This window comes from Myotis daubentonii, chromosome 1, assembly GCF_963259705.1.
Source record: "Myotis daubentonii chromosome 1, mMyoDau2.1, whole genome shotgun sequence".
NCBI lineage: Eukaryota > Metazoa > Chordata > Mammalia > Chiroptera > Vespertilionidae > Myotis > Myotis daubentonii.
This window is the reverse complement of record NC_081840.1, coordinates 225,105,546-225,133,531: the sequence shown is the minus strand read 5'-3', so window position 1 is coordinate 225,133,531 and position 27,986 is coordinate 225,105,546. Positions and strand designations below refer to the sequence as shown.

General features: G+C 44.2%; 1 protein-coding gene across 17 annotated transcripts in view; it reads left to right on the top strand.

Annotated features, from left to right (window-relative positions):
• The window catches only part of LOC132220998 (ligand-dependent nuclear receptor corepressor-like protein), a 37,210-nt gene extending 9,613 nt beyond the window's left edge, over nt 1–27,597 (top strand). For 5 of the 17 annotated variants that reach the window (XM_059674937.1, XM_059674910.1, XM_059674921.1 and 2 more), the window contains 2 exons: nt 6,820–6,949; nt 9,368–12,783. In XM_059674937.1, coding sequence (XP_059530920.1) covers nt 6,820–6,949; nt 9,368–11,319 — 2,082 coding nt within the window. In that variant the 3' untranslated portion in view covers nt 11,320–12,783. Of the gene's footprint in view, nt 1–5,813; nt 5,894–6,819; nt 6,950–9,367; nt 12,784–27,163 lie in introns of those variants that run through there. The other 12 variants (XM_059674892.1, XM_059674862.1, XM_059674882.1 and 9 more) reach the window with 7 other exon arrangements.
• Nucleotides 27,598–27,986: the final 389 nt, after the last annotated feature.

Below are 27,986 nucleotides of genomic sequence, written 5' to 3'. Positions count from 1 at the left end.
TGCCACATATGTGTTCAGAGTTTTCTATTTATGTGTAGCCTCCTCTATTTATTATAGCCCACCCTTCCAAATGTTGTTGCATAAATCCTGGTATAAGATTTTGATCTGTATTATAATTGCTGTGGTAGCATAGTTTAGCTGTTTTACTGCTTGCTTGGAAACCTAGAGCACTAGGAGAGAACATTTTTGTAGGCATGTGAAAGTTTACAGTACAGTTCATTTACAAAATGGGTAATGCTAGAATAGATTTTCTAGTTTGATTTTGATTGGATTATTTCTGTATCTTGTCACTTTTCAGTGCTAACTCTTTTACCTTCTGCCCTACTCTGGTACCTTCCTTTCTATTAAGACCAAAGTCCTATCTAGTTGACTTAAAGGCCCTTCTCTCTGTGTATGTAAGTCTGTTGAGTTGAGGTGGTTACAGTGATAGTTGGTGTAGTCAAAAGTTTTCTGCTCATTCTTTGTTAATGTTGAGGAGGATGGTTGAGCTATGAATCATAGAGCTGACAGTATCTATGCAAGATCATTTGTCCCAACCACCCATCTTCAGTCAGATGAATGATATCCATGCAGAACATGACAATAAGGATCAAGATTCCAAAATATTCCCATTTCAATATTTTATCATTCTTATGGCTAAGATCTTTATCTTCTTATCTTTTAAACTTTCAACATCTCTCACTATGTCATAGCTTAACACTGAATTAAATATTTTTACCTGTTATAAGCAAAACTGACTATAGTTTCACCTTTTTTTCCTGAGCTTATAAATAAAGGAAAAATCTAAGAAATAAGAGTTTAACCTATGCTTGGTATTTCTCCAGCCTGCTGTTTTTCATTCATGTCAGAAGGCAGCATTATACTTAATTGCTTTCTGATAACCCAAAGTCCAGCTTGTGATTTTTAGCCTCTTGCTTTCATTTATTTACATATACTAGGGGCCCGGTGCACGGATCTTATGTTCCTATTTGCTGCCTTTTCCAAGTTCAGATAAATAGCAGGAATATTTCTGGACCGCTGCCAAAAATCAAAGGAAGCTATCACTACACTTTATATTCCAAAAATTATAGTGTCTTCTATGTATTATCTTCAAATGTGTGTTTGGATTGATGCAAGAGTATCCTAAGGGCTGATTCTAACTAAATTTTACTCATAATCACTTCAAAAACAGATAAGTGTATTTTCTGTCTAGTTTACCAGAAACATATTAAACTTCATTATGTATTTCAAAAGTATGAGAGTAAATTACTGTGGTACATCAGTGCTTTTCAAATTAGTCCTAGTGTAACTGCCTCAGATTGATAATGGTTGCTTTATGGTTTGAGGCTCTACATATGAATTTATTTGGAAAAAGAAATTGGCAGGTGGCGGGGGCGGGGGGGGGCAGTTCTGTTACAGGGAGTAAGTTTCAAAAATCACTGCCTATACTAAGTATAGTTGGGAGGACAATGTTATATCTTCAGAAAACCTTTCATCACAAAATGTTCGTTTTCCACAAATATTCTATATTATAGTAATCTAATCTAATAAAAGACAAACATGGTAATTAACCGTACCTCCGACACGCTTCACATTGGCTAATCAGGGCGATATGCAAATTAACTGCCAAAAAAGATGGCGGTTAACCACCAAAAAAGATGGCAGCACACGTAGGCGCAATGCTGGGAGGCAAACTGGGAAGGATGGAAGAAGCTGCCTGCTGCTGACGGTGATTGGAAACCCAAGCGGCAGGCAAGAACTGGGCAGCCTTTGCTCGGCCCCCCAGGCATGAATGGAGAAGCGGCGGCCTTTGACCCGCCCCTCAGGCGTGATCGGAGAAGCAGGGGCTTTGGCCCGGCCCCCGAGGTGTGATCGGAGAAGCGGGGGCCTTTGCCCCGCCCCCAGGTGTGATCGGAGAAGCGGGGGGCTTTGCCCCGTCCCCTAGGCATGATCGGAGAACCGGGGGGCTTTGCCTGGCCCCCCAGGGTGATTGGAGAAGCGGGGGCCTTTGCTTGGCCCCCCAGCCATGATCAGAGAAGCGGGGGCCTTTGCCCGGCCCCCCAGGCGTGATCGGAGAAGCCGGGCGGGGCAGGGAAGAGGCGGCACTGACACCTAAGTAGATTGCAAGCACCTTTCAAACTGCGCGGGTAAAACCCCATGAGACCAGGTCCTGACTCCCACATAGATTGAACTGCAAACCCCCTGAGACCAGGTCCTAGCCGCCACATAGATCGCGAGCACCTTGCAAACTGCACTGGTAAAGCCCCATGAAAATAGGTCCTGACCACCAGGTAGACCGCGAGCACCTTGCAAATGCAAACGCCATGAGAATGGGTCCTGGCCACCATGTAGATTGGGAGCACCTTGCAAACTGCACGGGTAAAATCCCATGAGAATGGGTCCTGACCACCAGGTAGATAGCGAGCACCTGTCAAATTGCAAACCCCATGAGAACAGGTCCTGGCTACCACCTAGATTGCGAGCACCTTTCAAATGCAAACCCCATGAGACCGGGTCCTGACTGCCACGTAGATCGCAAGCACCTTTCAAACTGCAAACCCCATGAGACTGGATCCTGGCTACCACGTAGATCGCGAGCACCTTTCAAACTGCAAAGCCCATGAGACCGGGTCCTGGCCGCCACGTAGATCGCGAGCACCTTTCAAATGCAAACCCCATGAGAACGGGTCCTGGCCACCACATAGATCGCGAGCACCTTGCATACTGCACGGGTAAAACCCCATGAGACCAGATCCTGACCGCCCACGTAGATCGAACTGCAAACCCCCTGAGACCAGGTCCTAGCCACTACGTAGATCGTGAGCACCTTTCCAACTGCAAACTCCATAAGACCAGGTTCTAGCCACCACGTAGATCTTGAACACCTTTCAAACTATGTGGGTAAAACCCATGAGACTGGGTCCTGGCCTCTATGTGTGCTGCCACGTAGATCTTGGGGGGCCAGCAGCTGCCTCTTCCCTGCCTCCCTCCTCGAGTCCCCCGCGGTGATCAGAGAAGTACCTGTATTTTTTTTTTCCAAAGTACCTGTATTTTTAATAATTTCTTGACAATGTAAAAGAATTTTACATTATGAACCAAGGGTGGTGGGGTGAGGAGAAGGAGCAGCAGAAAAATCCAACAAACAAAAAGGGAAACAGAAATGCATGGTGGAAGGGATTTGAAGGGTGGGTAGGGGCATTGCCCAACTAAAATGCAATTGGTTTGTTACTGAGTACTATCCATGGGAAGACAGCATCCTGACTCCTTCTCTATACAGAATATTGGGAGTAAATATGATGCATCCAGGTGGAAATATGATTAGGGGTTGGAAGACAGACAGGGAAAGAAGTCATAAATAGACACTAAGAGAGTTACTGGCTGGCTGGCTGCAAATACTGAGTCTCCAATAGTGATAGAATAAAAAAGTGGGGGATATCTCTGGAAGATTCAAGAGATAGGGGGCAACTCTTCTGTGGTTTTGACTTGCCCAGCAGATTTCCACATACACACGTGTACATGCCTGTATTTGCATGCACACACATATACACATAACTGACTGACCTCCCTGGAAGCACAGAAGAAGAAGCCGCCAGAAGAAGAAGCCGCCAACCTTTGGTCCAGGCACCAGCACCTGTGGCTGGCTGCAGCCCAGGAGACGGACAATCCACCCGCCTGAGGTCCCAGGCTGCAGCCACCCAGAGAAGCTGCCAGCCCTGTGGTCCAGAGCGCCAGCGCCTATGGCCAGGGAAATTGGTTCCCTCTTCTCTGACTGCAGTCATTACTTCAATATTCCCCTTCTGAATTTCTCTCCTGTGCTGCAACCCAACTCCCCTTTTCATCGGAAGGATACGGAACAGAGAGAGCAGTGTTAAAAGCTTACATTTTTAAGCTGGTAAGGTTGGTACTTAAACATATACATGGAAAACTAGAGTCCTCCTTAAGGTCACAAAGGCTACAAAGGAACAGGGACAGCGCATGACCTATTACATCCAGCAATCCATATGGGGACTGAAAACTTTGCAATGATGACAATTACTGAAGATATGAATCAACTAAAATAGTTGACAGGGACAATTCTTCCATCTTTGAAAATATCTATATCAAATCTGTTTAAATAGATTTGCATCTGCATAATATAACACATTCTGACAAGACCACCACCACCACCAATGTGGTCAGTGCTGTGCCAATAAATGTTTAATAACTGAGGGACACCACCCCTCCCCGAGTGCACAAATTTTTGTGCACCGGGCTACTAGTCCTATATAATAAAAGAGAAACATGCAAATTAACAGTCCCTCTGCTATGCTCAAGCCACGCCCATAACCCAATCAGGAGCAAGTATGCAAATTAACCCAACTAAGATGGTGGCAGCCACAGAGCTGGAACGAGGAGGAGGCTTGGGTTGCCCCCGGCGATGGAGAAAGCCAAGCTTTCCACCAGCCCTGGCCAGCCCTCAGCTCCACTCAAGACCACAAAGTTTCAGTTATAGAAGATAAATAAATCCCAGGGGGGAAAAAAGGAGAGGCTGGGAGCTTGAGTCGCCGGGAGGCATGGCCAGCCTGAAAACAGCCATTAGCCCCTCACCCAGGCTGGCCAGGCACCCCAGTGGGGACCCCCACCCTGAAGGGGGTGTGGCCAGCCTGAAAATGGTCCCCAGTCCCTCACCCAGGCTGGCCAGGCACCCCAGCGGGACCCCCACCCTGATCCGGGACACCCTTCAGGGCAAACCAGCCAGTCCTCCACCCGTGCACTAGGCCTCTATCCTATATAATAAAATTATATAGGATAATAATAATTATCCTATATAATAATATGCAAATTGACCCTAACAGCATAACGACTGGGAGTGACTGGTCACTATGACACACTGACTACCAGCGGCAGATGCTCAATGCAGGAGCTGCCCCCTGGTGGTCAGTGCGCTCCCACAGTGGGAGCTCTGCTCAGCCACAAGCCAGGCTGATGGCTGCCAGCACAGCTATGGTGGCGGGAGTCTCTCCCACCTCCTCAGCAGTGCTAAAGATGTCCGACTGCAGCTTAGGCCTGGCTCCCCGCTGGCAAGTGGACATCCCCCGAGGGCTCCTGGGCTGCCAGAGGAATGTCTGATTGGCAGCTTAAGCCATCAGGTGGACATCCCCCGAGGGGTCCTAGACTGCAAGAGGGCACAGGCCAGGCTGAGGGACCCTCACCCCCACCCCCCTAGTGCACAAATTTTTGTGCACTGGGCCTCCAGTTGAATTATAAAGGACCATTCTTCTGGGGGGAAAAAAAAAGTCATGTTGTGTGTTGAATAATATAACTTGTTTACCTGGTTTTTGCTCTAACTCTTGCAACAAGCCTTTAAACAATGTAATAAAAATCTGGTCTGACTTTTTAGCTGTGGATTTCTACTTTTGGACAGCATTACATGTTCTCAAATCTTTGGGCTTTTCTGGTGCTTTATTCCATTTCTGTGTTTTATGTTGTCTTTCATAATATGCAAAATTTATTCCTTTCCCCCATATTTCTTTGTTCTGATTTATTTCATAGTGAAAATAAAAAATTAATAGGCAGTGATAAATTGAATCTTGCAGAGGCTATATGAACCCTATTGTTAGAAAATTAATTTATAACCGGCTCATTGTTCTTGCTACTTTATCCCCTAATAGTGCAAAAATACTCTCCTTACAGCCTTCTCTGTTTATTTCTTTCTAGATGTCACCAGTTTAATTTAGGTGTTTTCCCCTTACTGTTAGTAGCTAGTTTTTTAACATGAGCCATTGCTCTGGAGAGTGGTATTTTTGTTTTAATAAAGTTAGTGTATTTAATGAATATTTTTCCCTCTTTTAAAGACTGTGAACCAGAAGAACTGACTGACTGGTCTATGGATGAAAAATGTTCATTTTGTAACCTACAAAGAGAAGCAGTCAGTGTAAGTTTCAGTGCTATGAAATTATTTCTAAACTATTTGCACAATTGTAACACAATTTTTAAACTTAATTTGTTTTGAAACTTTGTGTCTTATAGTAGAATATAAATACTTGATTTTTGGTAATGAGAAGAAAATTAAAGTCTCATGTTAGAAGTCTAACATTTAGCTTATCTAGTAGGTGAAAATCCCAAACTACTCATCTTTTTTGCTTATTTCACATTTCTTTCTCATAGCTCCCTAACTCATGAAATCAGTTCAGATCTGTTTGTATTTACATAGACAAGGTTGATGATCTTGGAGGCCTGGTTTGGTCTGAGACCATCCTACAGGCTGATTTCTCAGGAATCAGTAGTTGGAGGATAATGTGGTATTACATTTTAACTTTCTTCTTTCTCTTGAAGTCTTTTGGATATCGTAATCATCTCCTGTGTAAATTATTAAAATATTAGTGTCTACTCTAAACAGGGTATAAACTAGACAAGCAGCAGCATGTATGGTTGGATCCTAATTCTTTACGTACTGTTGTGAGAGGGCTGAGAGGAAATGAGAACTCAAGAACCTGTACCTATTTTGGTCAGATTAGTAGGTAAACATAACTGCTTTGTTGTTAAAATTCTCATTGCTGGCATGTTATATAGTGAAATTATTCAGCAATATATCTTATCTGCTCTTCCCTCTTTTTTGATTATAGTTTTGCTAAAAAATAAGGCTAAGTTGGCCCTCTGTTAGAGCTAAATTTCTTTTTTCCTGACTCCTGTTTCAAATTTAATATTCTCTATATAATTTGATATATTTAAAAGGTAGAACAAATGAGCATTTAGAGAGTTAAATTTTTCCATTTTTAATGGAATCCCACAGTTACAAAGTGATTTTTTTAATGTTGGTGTTTTATATATATATATATATATATATATATATAATTTTAGGATTGTATACCATCTCTTGATTCTTCACAGTCAACACCAACAGAGGAACTATCATCCCAGGGCCAGTCCAACACTGAAAAGATTGAATGCGAAGCAGAAAATTACCTAAATGCACTCTTTCGAAAGAAAGGTAATGTTGGTACACATTTTTTATGCTTCTGGTATTCCTTATTTTGTTGCTGTTCTCAAGACTTCAGATGTTCTTTCATGTTTAATAAGTGATAGATATATTACATTGCAAAACTATCTTTAGAATAAATTATAGCATTTATCAGCTGTTTCTTTGGTAGCTTGAGTATGCTTACTTGACATTAAAATGTCAGTATTCTTTTTAATTCCTGTTTATCTAAACTATATATAGTGGGGCCTTGACTTACGAGTGTCCCGACTAACGAGTTTTTCGAGATACGAGCTGTCTCTTGGCCAATTTTTCGCTTTGTGTTGCGAGCTAAAATTCGGGTTACAAGCCAGCTTCAGATACCCCACCGCTAGTTGGCGCAGCGAACGTCACAGTGAACGCCACAACATCAGCCCAGTATCACGTGTCTCACTCGTTCACTTTAAGCGGTTAGCTCTTAGTTGAAGCATCAGTGTTGTGCTCGCATTTGTGCTTGCAGTTATTTTGCAAAACTTCGTTTTTTCAACCATGGATCTGAAGAAAGTAAGTGCGAAGGACAGTGCTGAGAAGAAGAAGCGGATGATGTGCATTGAATTAAAGAAAGAAATTATCGAAAAACATGGCCAAGGTGTGCGTGTAATCGACTTGGCGAAGCAGTACGAGCGTAGCACTTCTACGATCTGCACCATACTAAAGCAGAAGGAGTCGATACAGGCTATAACTCCAGCCAAGGGCATTAAAATAATTTCTAAACAGCGGACATCTATCCATGAAAATATGGAGAAGCTGCTAATGGTGTGGTTAACGGAGAAGCAGCTCGCAGGAGATACCATGACGAAAGCTATTATCTGCGAGAAGGCACGAGCTATTTACACTGATTTGCTGCAGCAGACCCCAGGCACTTCAGTGGACGAGGCATCGGGCGAGCCATTTAAAGCCAGTCGGGGCTGGTTCGAAAATTTTAAAAAGAGGACCGGCATTCACTCCGTTGTCAGACATGGTGAGGCAGCGAGCACGGATATAAAGGAAGGTGACATCAACGAGCTCATCGAGGAGCACTCTGAGGAACTGACAACGCAGGAGCTAAAGGAACTACAGACGCAGCAGCACACGGAGGTTTTGCAGGAAATAGATGACACGGAGGAGGAGGTGGAGGAGGAGGAGGAGGAGGAGGAGGTTATCTCTATAAGTAAGATAAAGGAAATGTTGGGAATGTGGGAGAAACTTTCAGACTTTATTCAAAAGAAACACCCAGAAAAAATTGCAACTGGGCGTGCGATGGAGCTATTTAATGACACTTGCCTAACTCATTTCAGAAATATTCTGAAAGGGAGGATGAAACAGATCTCATTGGACAGGTTTTTATCGAAAACTCCTGTAGATGAAAGTGATGAAAGCATGGCGAAAAGGGTAAAAATCAGCAAATAAGATTCAGTTATTCAGTTCAGCCTTTCTCCTCCAACTCCATCAGCATCTTTAAGTTGCTTGATCTCCAAGGTAAATGCTGTACGTTAAATTTAATAAAACAAGTTTATTGCACTACATTCTATTGTTCAGTATTGTGTTTTTATACAATATTCGTTATTTTTAAATACACTTTTCTTATTTAAAAACATTTAACAAAACAATTGCGGTGTTTTTTGGGTGTCCAGAACGGATTAATGGCATTTCAATTCATTGTAATAGTGAAAATTGATTTGACATACGAGTAATTTGAGTTACGAGCTCCGTCACAGAACACATTAAACTCATAAGTCAAGGCCCCACTGTAAACCAAATGAGGCTTGTTTCATTTGTTACTTGACTTGCTACACATTATCAGGCAGAAGTAGCTTTACATCTTCGTTACCTGGGGAAAATATAGAAATATAGAATCTTCCATTTTTTGTTCTTGGCCATTTCTACAGTAGTAGAGTGTCTTAATTTTCACCACATAGTAAGTCATGGTGTAGAGCAGTGGTTGGCAAACCACGGCTCGCGAGCCACATGCGGCTCTTTAGCCCCTTGAGTGTGGCTCTTCCACAAAATACCACGTGTGGCGTGCACGTACAGTGCGATTGAAACTTCGTGGCCCATGCACAGAAGTTGTTTTTCGGCCTGGGCGAGTCTATTTTGAAGAAGTGGCGTTAGAAGAAGTGGGAGGTGTTGGTCAGTTGGCGGGCGGGCGACTGGAGACGCAGCTCAGGCGGGCCGCGGGATACGCTGCATGGGGGAGGTGCGCACAATTCATATACGAGTTGAGTGAGCCAGTCAGTCAGCAGTTGCATCCTCAAATCTCGTGAGGGTGACAAAAGTACCTACTCGAAGCATAAAGTTACCTGTATTTTTCCAACCAGCTGCAAATCCTACAGGTATTTTTGTCATCAATTTAAGAATTGTAATTATTTTGTGTTGGTGGCTTTATTATTATAAAATGAAACATTTTTTTAGGTGCCCTGTTTGACATGGCTACAAAGAAGAAGCAAAGAAAAACGGAAGACGAAAACCGTGAATTTAAAGTTGAATGGACTGAGACTTTCGCGTTTATTCAAAACTTAAATGGTCTTCCGACCTGTCTTATTTGTCAGGAAAAATTGGCGCATAACAAGAAATCAAATTTGGAGAGACACTTTACAACTAAACACGTGTCATTTAGTACTAAATATCCTGTCGGTGATGCAAGGAAGAAAGCAGTTGAGGAACTTCAGAAGAGTCAAGAAAAATCAAGTTCTGTATTTAATTACTGGATGCAATCTTCCAACAATGTTAATATTGCAAGTTTTGTGGTTAGTCAAGAGATTGCTAAGAGAGGAAAACCATATACAGACGGCGAATACATAAAAAGTTGTTTTATAAATGCATCCGAAGAGCTATTTCGGGATTTTAAGAACAAAGCAGATATTCTAAATAAAATTACAGAGTTACCATTGTCTGCTAAAACAGTGAAAGATAGAACAGTCCAAATGTCTTCACATATAACCAACCAGCAAGTCGAAGATCTTAAATTGGTTTCAGCTTTATCAATAGCAGTTGACGAGTCTTGTGACATAAATGATACAGCGCAAATTTCACTTTGTGTACGATTTATTTCATCTACAGGTCCTAAAGAAGAACTTTTAGGATTATTGCCACTCAGAGGTCAAACACGTGGAGAGGATATAGCAAATGCTGTAATTGAGTGCATTGAAAAACATCATATTCCACTCGATAAAATTGTCTCAATTTCAACAGATGGGTCGAAAAGTATGACCAGCGTAAGAAACGGGTTTGTTGCTATTGTGAAAGAAAAAATTAATCACGACATACTTACTTACCATTGCATCATTCATCAAGAAGCGCTTTGTGTGCAGACATTTCCAGAAGAAATTTGCAAAGTTATGGAATTGGTGATTAAGATTATCAACTCCATTATAGCTAAAGCTCTTAATCATCGCCAATTTAAAGAATTTTTAGTTGAAATGGAGAGTGAGTACGCAGATCTTCTACTGCATAACAAGGTACGTTGGTTATCAAGAGGAAACGTTTTAAAACATTTCGCTTCCTTATTAACAGAAATTAAAGCATTTCTCCTTGAGAAGGGTGTTCACTATCCAGAACTAACGAACGATCAGTGGATCCAAAAATTTTATTTCATGGTAGATGTTACATCTCATCTAAATCAGCTTAATCGTAAACTACAGGGGAAAGGAAACACAGTTTTTTCGATGTTAGAAGAAGTTATTTCATTTGAAAACAAATTATCTCTTTTTGCTGAAGATTTTGAAAGAGAAACTTTGATTCACTTTCCAAGCCTGTTGAAACATCGCCAAGAAAATAATTCTGATATTGACATTTGCTATTTCAAAACAACACTTTTAAATATGAGGGAAGCTTTTCTCAATAGGTTTCAGGAACTCAGAAGCAGCAAAGCAACGTTAGCCTTTGTTAAAAAACCTCTCAGTGCTACTGTAACAGAATTAAATTTTTCTCCCTTTAATATTGACATTGGCAACTTTGAAATGCAATTGCTGGATTTAAAAAATAGAGAACTGTGGAGCTCAAAATTTGAACGTCTTTGTGCTGATATAGAAATATTGGAGAAAAACAAATGTGACCTTATTTCACAGCACAAGTGGTCTTCTTTGGAAGACCTGGAGAAGGAAGATATGTTGATTTTTAACACCTGGAATAGTATTCCTGACTCATATAATCAACTGAAAAAACTAGCGTTTGCTGTTCTTTCCTTATTCGGGTCAACATATTTATGCGAACAATCATTTTCAAGCATGAACCTTATGAAGACTAAATTGAGAGGTTGTCTTATTGATAAGAACCTGGAATCGTGCCTAAAGTTAAAAACAACAACATACAAACCTGACTTAACCAAACTTTCCAAGGAGATGCAAGGCCATTGTTCACATTAGTGTTTGTCAGCCATTGTCATGATTTAATTTTATGGATATTGTAAGGTAAATTGTAAGGAATTTAATTTTATCAATAAATAATATCGTTATTAAGTATGATATCAAGTTTTATTCAACGTACCTATAGTTTAACTAAGACTTAAAACTTTAAGTAAAGTTTATTTAGTTAATTTTAGGGAACGTTGTGGAGTGAAAGAAAATGTAGTGTCGAGGATTGAGAAAGGTATGTTGAGATGGTTTGGACATATAGAGAGGATGAACGAAAGGAGATAGATGAAACAAGTACACAAGACTGGTGTGGATGGGAGAGTTGGAAGGGGTCGACCTCAGCGAACGTACCTCAATCAGATTGAGGACATTTTTAGCAAAGGCAAGCTTAGAAGTACCCTAATTAAGTTAATAACAATGTACCTACCTATATAGTTTAAGTTTAAAAAATTTGGCTCTCAAAAGAAATTTCAATCATTGTACTGTTGATATTTGGCTCTGTTTACTGAGTTTGCCAACCACTGGGTTATATGAATAACATCTGAGGATCTGGGCACATTTATTCATTCAACAAGTATTGGAACTGATCTAGGTGCTGGGAAGTAGAGGAATGAGCTAACAGAAAAAATCCCTGCCCTCCAGAGATTTCCTTCTCTGAGCGGCTGGGGATGATGTGCTGAGAAAGTGTGTGATGGAGCCACTAAACCCTTAGCCCAGCCAAACTCTCACCCTGATGGTGACCTCAGGCATGTTCAGACTTTCACGAAGAGACAGTGAATTTGCTTTTGCTCCCAATAGAATTACGTTATCAAGATGGTAACCTTGATCAGATGGAGGTGTTCCAAGGAGCCGAAGGGCAGGCTTTTGTTCAAGTGTGTGTATTTCTGGCGAGAGAGTTCACAGCTTTCAAAAGAGTTTCAGAAGTGTCTGTAGCACCTTAAGAGTTTTAAACCACGACCCATCAGGGCCAGCTGCAAAGTCGCCGGAGCTAATCAGGTCAACACAGTTCACTCGCATGGTCACCCAAGTGTGGAGAGAAAGTGTAGCTCCTTTAGTTTGACTGTAGCTAATGCCCTGGTCATTCGTACGATCTCTCCAGGGAATGCTAAGCCTCCCTGGGATACAGCGGCTATTCCATCACTCGCCTTCTCCTGAAGGTGGCTCTCAGGTTATGGAAGAGGGAGGCACCCACACACGTACTCCTGGCCTCCTGCTGGCTCTGGGAGGTGCACTGGCTAGGTTCACTGGGCTCCTGGCCCCCTGACTGCCACTTGCCCTGCCAGCCTCCCCAGCACTGTCTGAGGCTGGAATAATTCGTGAAACGTTCTTTCAACTGGTCCAAGTTCAGTCACTGCCCGAAGGCTTGTCCTCATCTTGGATCCTGCTGGCCATGGACACCTGAGTGGCCAGCAAGTCCTCGCTCACTCCAGCTCACCTGTCTGCTGGTCCATGCCCAGGCTCTGCTGCAGAGTCACCCACCTGGTGGTGGTGGTGGGGGGGGTGTGTGTCCTGGGCTCCTCTCCATTTCCTCTTACAAAGTAATTAAGTTGATTCACAGACTATTAATCTCCCCTCGAATTGTACTTAAGTTTCCTGCTGCTAATATGATATAGTCAAATATGAAATAAATTCCGTTTTAAAATTTAAGTCTCCAGACAATTAAAAATTCAAAAGTTAAATCACAGAATAGTCTGTAATTGGTATGAAATAGTATATAATTGGTATGAAAGTAAAATCTCACACTCAGAGCCCATTGAGATGGTTATATTCCCCCCACACCTGGAAGAAACTCGCAGAACTCACTTCCTGCCTAGTGCTTCAAGTGGCCTTGACACTAGCCGCAGGTCCATAGGGGAACATGGTCCTGTGCCTTAGGTGCTGCCCAGCCCTTTTGGGGTCACCGTTTCCTCATTCGGAGAATGAGAAATCTAGACTGCATGCTAACGACCACCTAGTGTACTTTACGTACTTCCTTCCTGTGTCTGACAACAGTTACTCAAGATACATAATGCTATCTTTATTTTACAGACTCCAGAGAACTTAAGTAGCTTGCTCAAGACACATCCTATGTAATAGAGGGAATATGCTAATTGACCACCACGCCCTCACAAGATGGTGGCGCCCACAGCCACAAGATGGCAGCGCCCAGTCCCCTCAGCCCCACCAGGGGCATCGGGTCCTCCTGCACGCCCCACTGACTGAGACTCAGGCAAGCAGAGCCGGCCGAGGCATAGGCAAGCCTCAGATGGTGGCTGCCCAGCCACCCAGGACCAGCCTGAGGCACTGCCGGCAGTGGCAGCAGCAGAGCTGTGATGGGGGTGTCGCCTTCTCCTGATCCCTGGGTCACCTCCTGCCCCTGAGGGCTCCCAGACTGTGAGGGGGCAGGCCGGGCTGAGGGACCCCCCCCCCACCTCCAGTGCATGAATTTTCATGCACCGGGCCTCTAGTTACTAATAAAGAATGGAGGAAGGGTTCAACCCCCATCTGCATAGTATCAAGACCACCATTCTCCCACTACCCCATGCTTGCTTTTCCTGAAAGATTCAAGAAACTCCTTCCAGGGCTTCTGCAGATGGCCGTGCAAGTTGCACCTGCCCAAGGGGTATCTGCTCAAATCAAATCCATGTTCCCCTGGCTGTCATGGCCTGAACGCTCAGGGATGCTCCCACCCAGAGAGGGAGTCTCTTCCTTACGCTCACCACGGTGTCTACTAGGCTCATAGTGCTTTATCCCCGTCCATGTAAAGTCCAAATGTTCATTATAAAGATTAGTTAATGACATGGATTACAGCATGATAATGATGATTACTTTTCATATGTCCCTTAGAAGTATCATATCATTGATAGATTATCACTCCCCATTTTCCTTTTAGTTGTGCTTGTTAAAGTAGGAGTAGGGCTTCGTAAGAAACCTATGTTACCATGACCCACATGAAATTATTGCCGAATAAATTAGGGTTTATGCTCTCCCCTGCTTAACTGCAAGGCACCAGTGAGCCAACAGGTCACATGCCAGGCTTTGTGCTGAATTCTCCACACGAATCGTCTCATTTCATCCTCACAAAAACCTAAGTAGTTACTCTGATAACTAGCTGTTGAGTTAAAGAATTAGAAACCTAGTTTTCTCCCTTGTAAAATAACCAGCTTGAATAAGATGATCTCTGATTTTGCTTTTCACGCTAAAATGTTTTTTAATCTTATTTTAAAAATTGATTTTAGAGAGAAAAAGGGGGGAAGAGGGGGAGAGAGGGAGAGAGAGAGCTTGCCTTGAGGGCTTCTATCCAATTCCAAAGGCAGGGACACTAGGGTACGTCTCAGGGGAGGATCTCAATAGAATATTCATCATTTTCTCAGGTGTGTCCTTTCAAGGTCATGGTCTGGGGGTCATTAGTCAGTGCACCTGGCTCTGAGGTCAGCCACTAGGACAGTGATGGCGAACCTATGACACGCGTGTCAGAGGTGACACATGAACTTTTTTTGGTTGATTTTTCTTTGTTAAATGGCATTTAAATATATAAAATAAATATCAAAAATATAAATCTTTGTTTTACTATGGTTGCAAATATCAAAAAATTTCTATATGTGACACGGCACCAGAGTTAAGTTAGGGTTTTTTAAAATGCTGACATGCCGAGCTCAAAAGGTTCGCCATCACTGCACTTGGACCTAGATGTACTCAGAGGACAGACCTTGTGAAGACCCAGGCCGTCTGCAAGCCAAGGAGGCAGGCCTCGGAAGAAACCAGCCCTGCTGACACTTGGTACTCAGATTTCCAAGCCCTAGAACTGTGAGACATAAATTTCTGATGTTTAGAAACTAGGATTCTGAGGTTGAATGACTTTTTAAAAACTGAAGCGGTGTGATCACTTTTCACCACTAGGGGGAAGCAGTCCACTGGCTCTCATTGCATTGTGTCCTGGGCTGTGACCATTGGCTGGACAGGAGACCTTGAATGGTTCTTCCAACTCAGATTTAGTCTGATTCTAATATGCAATTCCAAATTTCAATCAAATAGGAAAAGCCCTTTTACATTTTATATAAAATTTCTGGCTAATTATTATGGATGTCATTTCTGAGGGGGGTATTGCAGGACCCCAGAAGATAGAAACTGCTAGAATGTTAGAGGTCTTCTATCTTCCAGTCATCTGTAAAGTCACAGCCGCAAAAGGTTTTCTTTTTAATCCTCTAGGGGCACAACAATAAAATGCTTGGTTAACTGATAACTTATCCTATCTAATAAAAGAGAAACATGGTGATTAGCCGTACCTCCGCTACCCTTCCCATTGGCTAATCAGGGCGATATGCAAATTAACTGCCAGCCAAGATGGCGGCCGGCAGCCAGGCTGCTTGAAGCGAACATGAGGCTTGCTTGCTTCGGTGACGGAAGACTCCAGCGTTCCCCGCCTGCCACTGCCGGCCTCTAAGCTTGCAGTTTGAAACATTGTTACAAATATAGAAGCTAAACAAAACCCCAGAAACCTGCTTTCAGCCAGCCGGGATCTCAGAGCTGGAGTTGAAACAGTGTTTCGATTATAGAACCCAAACAAACCAGATACCTGCTTTCAGCAGCCGAGGCCTAAGAGCTGGAGCCAAGCCTCAGAGCTAAAGCTGGCCCAGAATAAAAAAAAAAAAAAAAAAAAGGAGCGATTGGGAGCTTCAGTCACCCGCCAGCCTGAAAACAGCCCTCAGCCCCTCACCCAGACTGGCCAGGCACCCCAGTGGGGACCCCCACCCTGAAGGGGGTGTGACCAGCTGCAAACAGCCATCATCCCCTCATCCAGGCTGGCCAGGCACCCAAGTGGAACCCCCACCCTGAACCAGGAAACCCTTCAGGGCAAACCAGCCAGCCACCACCCGTGCACCAGGCCTCTGTCCTATATAGTAAAAGGGTAATATGCCTCCCGGCACCGGGATCAGCGTGACAGGGGGCAGCGCCCAAACCCCCTGATCGCCCTGCAGCTTTGTGTGTGACAGGGTGCGGCGCCCCAACACCCTGATCGGCCCTGCTCTGTGTGTGACAGGGTGCGGCGCCCCAACCCCCTGATTGGCCCTTCTCTGTGGGTGATAAAGGGCAGCGCCCCAACCCCCGCCCCCCCTATGGGCCCTGCTCTGTGTGTGATGGGGTAGAGCCATAACCTCCCTATTGGCCCTGCCCTGAGTGCGACAGGGTGCGGTGCCCCAACCCCCTGATCCGCCCTGCTTTGTGTTTGACAGGGGGCGGTGCCCCAACTCCCCTGTCGGCCCTACTCTGTCAGTGACACGGGGGAGCTCCTCAACCCCCTGATGGGCCCTGCTCTGTGAGTGACAGGGGTCGGCGCCCCAACCCCCTGATTGGCCCTGCTCTGTGCGTGACGGGGTGGCGCCGCAACCTCCCCATCGACCCTGCCTTGAGTGTGACAGGGGCTGGTGCCCCAATCCCCCAATCGGCCCTACCCTGAGCATGACTGAGGGTGGCATCGCAACCTCCCCATCCGCCCTGCTCTTTGCATGACAGGGGGCAGCGCCCCAACTCCCCAATTGGACCTGCTCTGAGCCCGACCAGGGGCTGCACCTAGGGATTGGGCCTGCCCTCTGTCACCCGGGAGCAGGCCTAAGCCAGCAGGTTGTTACCTCCCAAGGGGTCCCAGACTGCGAGAGGGCACAGGCCAGGCTGAGGGCCCCCTCCCTCCCCCTCTGAGTGCACAAATTTTTGTGCACCGGGCCTCTAGTCAAATATAAAAAGAAAGGGGACCACCCTGATGGGATCAATTTTTTTTTAATCTGGAAAGGTTCACTCTTTAAAAGTTATTATCATTATAATAATACAAACCAAGAAAATTTGGAAAAAACAAAATTATGAGAAAGCAAATATTAACCCAATATGGATATTTTATTTTCTTAAATGATTGATACCTTAAATCTTTTCTAGAATAAGGAAAGCAGATGGATGGATGATTACACAGGAAACATCTCAATAGTTTCTAAACCTGAGCTTTAAAAAACTAAATAAGAATCTACTGGGGACGGGGAGGAGAGAGGATAATAGATTCGTGTGTGTGTGTGTGTGTGTGTGTGTGTGTGTGTGTTTTCTCTGAGTTCTCTAGTTGAAAGTTTAGATGTGGCATTTGGAAACTACTGATGTACTCGAGTTTGTGGGTGGTGCCACAGAAAATATTCAGGGCCAGCAAGGTTAAGTTTCACTAACCCAAATTTCCGAGGCCAAATTGCAATTAAAGTAGTTTTTTAAAAAAGAAATGGTTTTGCAATAGGAAAAATTGTAGAAGTCATGTATTTCACACTTTGACACCTAATGATACTTCCTTTTTTTTTCCTTTTAAAAAAATATATTTTTATTGATTTCAGAGAGGAAGGGAGATGGAGAGAGAGATAGAAACATCAATGATGAGAGAGAATCATTGATCAGCTGCCTCCTGCACGCCCCTCACTGGGGATCGAGCCCGCAAGCTGAGCATGTGCCCTTGACCAGAATCAAACCTGGGACCTTTCAATCCTCAGGTCAATGCTCTATCCTCTGAGCCAAACTGGCTAGGGCGATACTTCCTTTTTTAAGTCAGCAATATTTATTAGAGGAAGGAGTTTATCTGAAACCTCCACTACTCAGAACAGTTTGCCGCTGGAGGTATAAAGAGAACAAACTGCTGAACAAGGGAGTGAGCGCTATCACTCACTCATGACCTTCATTCACATTACTAGGAAGATTATTCCCCAAGAAGATCAAGGTCAGGGGATTATTGAAGGAGGGTCCCAGACCTGATAGTGGTGAGAATAAGAGAAGACGATTCATCTTTACTCTTAGCTCATGGAGGTCCGAGAATGCAAGGAAACGCTTTAAAAGGCATGTGGGCACACCTTCAAGTATAAGGACCTTTAGATTCGGTTCTTGTAAGTAAGCAGGACTAGATTCCTTTAAGGCTGGATGACAGGGGAGCTGGGACGGGGAGGCCAGTCACCCCAGGTGAGACTCTTGCCAAAAAAGGATATTAAGACCAGAAGTATCATCTGGCCAATTTGGTTCAGTGGTTGAGCATCGACCCATGAACCAAGAAGTCATTGGTTCAATTCCTGGTCAGGACACATGCCCGGTTTTCAGGCCAATCCCCAATAGAGGACATGCAGGAGTCAGCCGGTCAATGGTGTTTCTCTCTTACCAATGTTTCTACCTCTCTATCCCTCTCCCTTTCTCTCTCTCTAAACGTCAATGAAAAAAATTTAAAAAAGACCTGAGGAACAGAAAGTTCAAGTGGGCTTGAAAGCTAAGACAAGAACTACCTGGTTAGAAAGACTCACAGTTGAGACCTGAGTCAGGTAGAGACGGGAGACAGGTATGGAAGGGAGAGGACTGTTATGATTCACTGGCAGCCAACATGGCACTCACATCAGGAGCTGCTGAGAGCAAAGTCCACCTGCCTGGGCCAGCAGCCTGACTCAGAGGTACCCAGGGACCACGGAGCCTGAGAAAATCCCCTCTGGAGGTCAGAAATGAGAAGGTGCTTCTTAAGCGAGACTGCTGCTCACTGGTTCACGGGCCAGCAGCATCACGAGAGAGCTGGTTAGAAAGGCAGAATCTCAGGCCCTACTCCAGAGCCATTGAATCAGAAAGTGCACTTTTACAGGACCCTGGGGCCATTCTAAAACTCGAGGTTAGGAGTTCTAGACCACCCAACCGTAGTGGTGAGTCAATGGCACCAAGAGGGGCCACTGCAGACTCATTCATTCATTAACTTAGGAAGACGTCCGACCTGAGGGGTCCTGATGCAAATGCAGAATTAGCAGAATCAATAGGTTAATGACTACACTCCGTGCAGATTAGAAGAGTACGGGGATCTTAGACTGCTCAAGGTACAGAAGTGTAGCATTACATTTATATTCACTGGTAGAATTGATAAAAACGAAACAAATCTATTTCTTGTGTATTTCACTTGTCAAAGGCAAGTCAAAATATTGCCTTAACTCTAGGAAAATCACGACTACAGGTGTTGCGTGCTCACGATGCTTCAGGCATTCTTTCTCGCACTTCACAAATCTCTTCCTCGAATTCAGTCCCTACATAGATTCAACTGGCCTTCACTTCCACAGACTGCATTCCGCTGCAATTGTTGGGCATTGGTTTTCTAACTCTGGAACTAGATTCTGTGGCACTCAGAAACACATTTCTACAGTTCTCACATTTCAGAATCAGCCGGTTAGCTTTTGAAAAATACAAACTTTCAACTCACCCTCTTCGAGATTCTGAGTCAAAGAGTTGGGGGTGAAACCTGGAGCGCCCGTCCTAGAAGCACCCCAGGGAAATCTTACACACGCGGGCCACAACTGCGCCCAGAGACACGTGAGTCTAGTGATTAATGATCGCTTCCTACCCAGAGGCCTCCACTTCCCCAGAGGTGAAGGGGGGTTAACTAGAGCAGCCCCAGAGGTGCACTGGCTTTACAAGCGCCTCTGTTACACCAGTGATGCCAATGAAATCGGGTTGAAACAGGGCAGAACTTGGACTGACTCACCTGGCGATGCTTCCCTGGCAGGATGGGGTGCCTGGAACTTGAGCCTCTGCCACCTGGAGAGAACAGTGACTCACAGGTGAAGCCTAAGAGGTTAGGGATTTTGTATTCTCCAGCAATTCTCTCAGAAAACTGTCCCAATATAACCCCGCTAGAAGCAGCAGATTGCACAATGATAATTTTTTATTTTCATTTTTTAAATATATTTCTATTGATTTCAGAGAGGAAGGGAGAGGGAGAGAATTAGAAACATCCATGATGAGAGAATCATCTATCGGCTGCCTCTTGCACACCCCACACTGGGAATCGAGACCGCAACTAGGGCATATGCCCTGACCAGGAATCGAACAGTGACCTCCTGGTTCATTAGGTTGAGGCTCAACCACTGAGCCATACCTGCGTGATGCTTTGATTTTTATGTAAGGGGATTAGAAAGGTGTCGATATTGTTGGGTGAAGGAGAGTACAGCCATGATCCTTGCAGGTCAGTTAGGCAAGAATGCCTCCCAGTTACTATGGGAGGGTAGGTCCTATTTAATGGGGAGGCACCTCACACTTGCACGGGCGGTCTCTGCACTAGGAAATGCGATGGCAGGTACATCTGTGACAGTCACTCTGATGAGGAAAGTATCTAATTTCAAGCATTCACCTTTGAAAATGCAGGGGGCACAGAAGAATTACTAGCCTTGGTTGGACCCTGTCGATGTATAAACACTCTACCCAAAGTGGTTATCTCTACTGATCAATTCAATTCTCACAACAGCCCTTAGCGGTGGGTACACAGAGGAAGGAGGCAGGGAAGCATTGAATAATGTGCCCAAAGTCACAGTCATGTGGCTCTGAGGTGAGCAGTCTGGCTCTCGAACCCAGTTTACTACGACAGTGTCTGTCTGCAACACATTTATGGCATTTATTTGTTCTGGATACAAACCCTTTGCTGATTCCACGGACTGTAAATATCTTCTCCCAAGCTCTAGTTTGCTCTTTTATTCTTGATGTCTTTTTCTTGAACAAAAGTTCTCCATTGCAATGGAATTGGATTTATCAATCTTTGTTTTTTATCTTGTGGTAGTTTTTGGTTCCCTATTTAAGACAGCTTGGCCTACCTCAGGTTCACCAAAATCATCTCCTGTGTTATCTCCTACACCAGTGATGGCGAACCTTTTGAGCTCGACTTGTCAGCATTTTGAAAAACCCTAACTTAACTCTGGTGCCGTGTCACATATAGAAGTTTTTTGATATTTGCAACCGTAGTAAAACAAAGACTTATATTTTTGATATTTATTTTAGATATTTAAATGCCATTTAACAAAGAAAAATCAACCAAAAAAATGAGTTCACGTGTCACCTCTGACACGCGTGTCATAGGTTCGCCATCACTGTCCTACACACTGACTTGGAAATGAGTTTTGTGTTTGATGTGAGGTAAGGGTTGAAACTCCCTTTACCCCTCATGGATATCCAGCACAACCAGCTTCATTTATTAAAAAAGAGTGCAATAACACAGCTCCACAATACTACCTTTATAATAAATCAAATGTTCAGATAAGAATGCTAACTCACTTTTCAATATCAGTTTGGCATTAACTAGTGCACAAAATAAATCATATTGGAATACGTTTTCAATTTCAGGAGATTTTACTAAATATCTGATCACGATACTCTAATCCCACATGTATTTAAGTTTAGATGTATGCCTCCACTGGTGAAACTCCATGAAGGTTTAATGCACCTCTATCCTATCCCAGGGCTTTCCAATGTTGTGTGAGGAGAAAATTGTTCTCTCGGGGCGGTGGGTGGAGGGTAAGGGAGAGCTTAGAAATGAATGCAGAGAGGAAACCTATGAATCCTTCACCACATAAACTCATTTGTTCAGGCCAAAGAAAATCACCAGTTCCCCCCCCCCCCCCCCCCCCCCGGATTTTTCTGGACCTAGGGAGCTGCATTAAGAAGCATTTCCCATATTCATCCGACCACAAAGTCTTTTGATCTCAGATCACAGGGCCTCCATTCTGTTTAATGAGGAGTAGAGAAGCCATTCTGTTCCTGCCCCAAACCTGTAAAGTCACCTGCGTCTGACCTCATTCCTTCCCTCCTCCTCTGTTCCTGGGGCTCACCCTCCAGTCTAGGATTGTTGTTGTACACTGGGGAGAGCTTGTATTACATGGTGGCTGAAGCAAGGGAGAGAGGCAGAGAATTCCCATGCTGTTAGAGGTGGAAGCAAGATGACTTGGTGATGGGCTGCGTTGAAGAGTGAGGGAAAGTGAAGATTTAAAGGTGACGCCTAGCCCTAACCGGTTTGGTTCAGCGGATAGAGCGTCAGCCTGTGGACTGAAAGGTCCCAGGTTCGATTCCAGCCAAGGGCATGTACCTTGGTTGTGGGCACATCCCCATAGGAGGTGTGCAAAAGGCAGCTGATCGATGTTTCTCTCTCATCTATGTTTCTCTCTATCCCCTCTCCCTTCCTCTCTGTAAAAAATCAATAAAATATATTTAAAAAAAATAAAAATAAAGGTGACGCTTAAATATCTAGCTTGAGCAACAAAGTGAATGTCCTGCTTTAAAAAAATTTTTTATGTTTGTTTGTTTTAATATATTTTTATTGATTTCAGAGAGGAAGAGAGAGGGGAGATAGAGATCAAAACATCGATGATGAGAGAGAATCATTTACCAGTTGCCTCCTGCACAATCCCTATTGTGGACTGAACCCACAACCTGGGCATGTGCCCTTGACCAGAAACAAACCTGGGACCCTTCAGTCCATAGGCCGACACTCTATCCACTGAGCCAAACCAGCGAGGGCTGTTTGTGTGTGTTTTTTTAATTGATTTTAGAGAGAGGGAGAGAGAGAAAAACATTGATGTGAGAGAGAAACATTGATCAGTTGCCTCCTGCATGCACCATGACCAGGTAAACAGACACCTGGGTATGTGCCCTGACTGGGAATTGAACCTGCAACCCTTTGGTGTATGGAGGACACCCCAACCAACTGAGCCATATTGTCCAGGGCAGATGTCCTGCTTTTAACTGAGATGGAGGACACAGAAGCAGAAACAGCCCTGGTGGGGATTAAGGAAAGAGGCAGCAGAGCAAAACGGTTCCACTGTACACGAGTTGAGTTTGAAGGACTTTGAAACATCCAAGTGGAAATGGGCACTAGGCAGCTGGATGTATGGGTCTGGAGCTTGGGTGAGTCATCCTGGCTAATGATACCAGTTTTGCAAGCAAAAGCATATAGCTGGAATGGAATTAGGGGGATGATAAGATTGGCAAGTAGGGTATTTATGCTTGGATGATATGAGGGCCATTGGATGATATGAGCACCACATACCTAATCTTGACGAAGCCCTATCAGACAGAGGAAAAGAGACTGGAAAGGTGTGGCCTCAGAGGTAGGAGATAAAGATACTTGTTAGAGGACAAGAGTGGTCAACAAGCTAAAATACTGTTGAAAGGCCAGTGAGCAAGAATAAGGACTGAGGAGAGTCCAGTGGATTCTGCAAAGTGGAGATTACTTACCTTGGCAAGAGCAATTTCAAAGGTCATTTCCATCTTCACCAAATCTTGTAAAAATGGAGGTTACTCATGTCACTCCTCTGCTTTTCTGATTTACAGTGTCTGAGAAGGGATCTGGTCTCTTCACTTCCAACCAGTCATTTCCTGTCCTACAATTCTCTGCTCCTTTCACACTTGCCTCCTTGTTGTGTCTTTTTTTTTTTTTTTTTTTTTAAATTAAATCTTTATTGTTCATATTATTACATTTGTTCCTTTTTTTCCCCCCCATAACTCCCCTCCTCCCAGTTCCCGCCCTACCCTCCGCCCTCACTCCCCACCCACTGTCCTCATCCATAGGTGCACGATTTTTGTCCAGTCTCTTCCCACATCTCCCACACCCCTTTCCCCCCCAAGAATAGTCAGTCCATTCCCTTTCTATGTCCCTGATTCTATTATAATCAACAGTTCATTCTGTTCATCAGATTATTTATTCACTTGATTCTTAGATTCACTTGTTGATAGATGCATATTTGTTGTTCATAATTTGTATCTTTACCTTTTTCTTCCTCTTCCTCTTCTTAAAGGATACCTTTCAGCATTTCATATAATCCTGGTTTGGTGGTGATGAACTCCTTTAGCTTTTCCTTATCTGTGAAGCTCTTTATCTGACCTTCAATTCTGAATGATAGCTTTGCTGGATAAAGTAATCTTGGTTGTAGGTTCTTGGTATTCATCACTTTGAATATTTCTTGCCACTCCCTTCTGGCCTGCAAAGTTTCTGTTGAGAAATCAGCTGACAGTCGTATGGGTATTCCCTTGTAGGTAACTGAGTTTCTTTCTCTTGCTGTTTTTAAGATTCTCTCTTTATCTTTTGCTCTTGGCATTTTAATTATGATGTGCCTTGGTGTGGTCCTCTTTGGATTCCTTTTGTTTGGGGTTCTCCGCGCTTCTTGGACCTGTAAGTCCATTTCTTTCACCAGGTGGGGGAAGTTTTCTGTCATTATTTCTTCAAATAGGTTTTCAATATCTTGCTCTCTCTCATCTTCTGGCACCCCTATAATTCTGATGTTGGTACGCTTGAAGCTGTCCCAGAGGCTCCTTACACTATCCTCGCATTTTTGGATTCTTTTTTCATTTTGCTTTTCCGGTTGGATGTTTTTTGCTTCCTTGCATTTCAAATCATTGACTTGATTCTTGTGCTTCTCTGGTCTGCTGTCGGGCGTCTGTATAATATTCGTTATTTCAGTCCGTGTGTGCTTAATTTCTAGTTGGTTCCCCAATATAAGATCGAGGGTCTTATTAGTTTTCGTGTAGATCTCATTAAGTTTATCGGCAGCTTCTAAACAGTTCTTGAGAGACCTTAAAAGTGTGGTTCTGAACTCTATTTCTTCCATTGACAATTTTGTCCTGTTTCTTTGTCTCCGCATTTTGTTATGCTTCCTTGGTGCACCCCCTAGTGGTCTTTGTTCGCAGTCTTATAGATAAATCTTGATTGCTGTAGCTAATTCCAGGGAGGGTTTGACCTCCAGGCCAAGTGGCTATGAGATTCAGCTGTGTCAGCGGTGAGAGAACTTCTGTCCTCTAGGGAGGTGCTAATCTGGCGTTTGCCTGAGGCTATCCGGCAAATGCCTCTGTGCAGGGCTTGGGTGGGGCGGGTCGCACAGGATCGACAGGGTGGGCCGGAGAGAGCAGTTATGGCGGCTCTCAGTCCTGTCCCAAGGGGCTCTGCCTCTCTGAGTCCCAGCACCCGCTGCAAAGCTCAGAGAGAAAGCTGCACTCGCTCTGACCGAAGCCAGACAGTCCCGCTTCTCCCGCCTGAGTCTGGGTCCCTAAAGACTCGCCCGGATCTGGAGCTCAGAGTCTGCGACTCCCTCCCGATTGAAAACAACAACCGCGCCCTCCGCCGCCAGCCCGCTCCGCGCACTCCACACCTCAGAATTTGACTTCAGCACTGCGCCTCCTCTGAGTGTCCGTGTGCGTTTCTCTTTCCTCCTAGTTGTAGGACTTCCACTCAGCCAGCGTTCCTGTGGTTCTGGGTGATGTCCCTTCCGTTTTTTGGTTTCACTTTTGAAGTAGTTGTTCAAAGCAGCAAACTCCGGCGTTAACCTATGCCGCCATCTTGGTTCTCCTTGTTGTGTCTTTAAAAAGCCAGGAAGGCTCCTGCCACAGGGCCTGTGCGCTTGCTGTTTGCTCTGCCAGAAGTGATGCTCCCAGATTTCTGTCAAACTCACCCCTTTGCTTCCTTCAGGTCTTTGCTCAAATGTTACCTTTCAGTGAGGCCTTACTTGACACTCCATTTAAATCACTTTTGTTTCCACTCAAGCCCTTTCCCTAGTTCCTACTTTATTTTTCTTCACAGCACTCATCACCATTGACATGCTATCTATTTAATTGACTGACTTTACTGTCAGTCATCCCATCCTCCTTCAAAAGTAAGTTATATGAGGGAAGAGATTCTTTCCACTTGTGTGTCCCCAGAACCTAGAACAATGCCTATAACATAATGGGCACCTACAAATATTTGATGAGTAAATTCACTAAAATTTTCAGCTGATGAAACTGGTTTATCCTGATATCCCCGAGGGACCTTTCAGGAAAGGTTGGTGGACTGAGGGCTGCTCATTTCTTTTGAGCAAAATGAAGAAGAGCTGCCGCCATTTTCTTCCATGATCTTGGTTCAAACTCCTCTTCCTCTTCTTATGTCACCAGGACCTGCCCATCCAAGGTCTTCGAAGTCGCACATTGTGTCTCTGCACCTTCTCCTTTCCTTTCTTGCTGTTACTACCCCGTTTCAATTCATGAATGGAATAATGATGCAGGAAAAGGTAAATATGGAGAACATAAGCTAGAGAAAATGCTTCAAATAAGTTTGGCTGTAAAGAAGCAGAGAGGCGATTCCTGGTGGGGACTGTGGGTGCCAGGGAAGCTGAGATGTTTTTGTTTGTTTGCTATTTTTCCTTTTTTTCTTAGCTTTTTACTTTACAAAAAGTATTGCTTCACAGAAAATTGGAAAGAAAGTACAGCGAGGTTCTGTTTGCTCGTCACTTGGTTTTCCTACAAATACATAACCACAGCACAATATCAAAACCAGGAGATCGACGGTGGTGTAACCTGCCTGTATAATTCCCTGCTCCTCTGTGACATGGGCAGAGGAGCAGTTTGCTCATCAGATCAGTCATGGGCAGGACTAGGGCATTGTTTCTGGAAGCTCTTTTCTTCGGCCCTCATGCCTCCCTTTTATTACACCCTTCTGCTGAATCAGCCACGGTTGGCAGCCTCTGTTAGCCTTTCAAAATCTTCCTTAATCCAGCATCACTGTCTTTTATGACCACCTTTTATTCCAGGCCTAACCCCTTCACCCCAAGCTAAGCCAACACCTTCACATACCCCTCCATATCCTCATGTCCTCCTTAATCACCTGCATTCTTTTCATGCTACTGGCTCACTTCACGCTTTTTAATATTTTGCATTTATTATCTGAAGGACACAAGTGGGACCTATCCTGTTCTTTAATTGTCAATGTCACATCTGTTAGACCTTGATCATGCATTCATTCAAACATTTTATGAACACCTTGTGTGTGTGTGTGTGTGTGTGCCAGCTACAGTCTAGATTTAGAGATGAAAGTCAGGGCTCCCAAGAGGCCTCAGGGTAACAAACAGTGGTCACACAGGTGATTAGCACTTTGAGACAGGCTGCTACGGGGGCAAAGGAAGGGCACATGACCCAGATGTGGAATATCAGTGAAGGTTTCCTGGAGGACATGTGATAGAACAAAATCTTGGTCAAGCAGAGAAAGGGGCAGAAAGAACTGGAGCATACACACAGGTAACTGTATGAACACTGTCGATTTTTATCTCTTTACTAGAGGCCCGGTATACAGATTCCTGCACCGTTGGGATCCCTCGGCATAGCCTGCGGGGATCGGGCCGAAAACCACAGTCCAACACCGCCTGCTGCTCCTGCTCATCCCAGCCCAGCTGTGCCTGCCATGGCCACTGTTCGGTAGGCTCGCTGCTGCTCCACTGTGGTCTCCAAGCTGTGGTGGCCAGCTGTGAGCCCTGCATCTGGCATGTGTTGGTCAGCTGAGTGGTGCTACTGCTGTGGGAGCGCGCTGCCCCCTGGTGGTCAGTGCGCGTCATAGAGACTGGTCGACCGGTTGTTCGGTCGCTTAGACTTTTATATATAGAGATAGTCACCCTATATCTTGTCTCTACTAGATCATAAAGTCTTTGAGGCCAGGGACACAAATTCTGTTGTATCCCACAGTTTCCAACAGAAAAATACAGTAAATACTTTGTACTTAGAGTTTGATGGATTACTAACTTTTACATCCCAAAGTGTTCAATATAATTCTGTTCAGTAAGGACAGAAGGTTTTTGGAGGCTGTGGAATTTCTTTCTCCCATATCCCATTAGGCACATGAAAATGCACATGCTGTGGTCCTTGAAGCAAATGAGGATATGCCAGGAAGCAAGTTATTCCTTGTGGGAGCAGCAGACAAGTAAAATGAAGGGAACACACTCAGTTGAGTGGAGATAGTGACAACTCTGCACCATGGTTGCCTCTGAAGTTGACAGACAAGGTTGGGAGACAGGTTTTAGCCCTTAATTTTTGGTTGTGGAAACTGCAGCTTGATCTCATTGAAACTAGAGTTCTAAAGTGATTACAAAGATTTCTCTCTGTTTAAA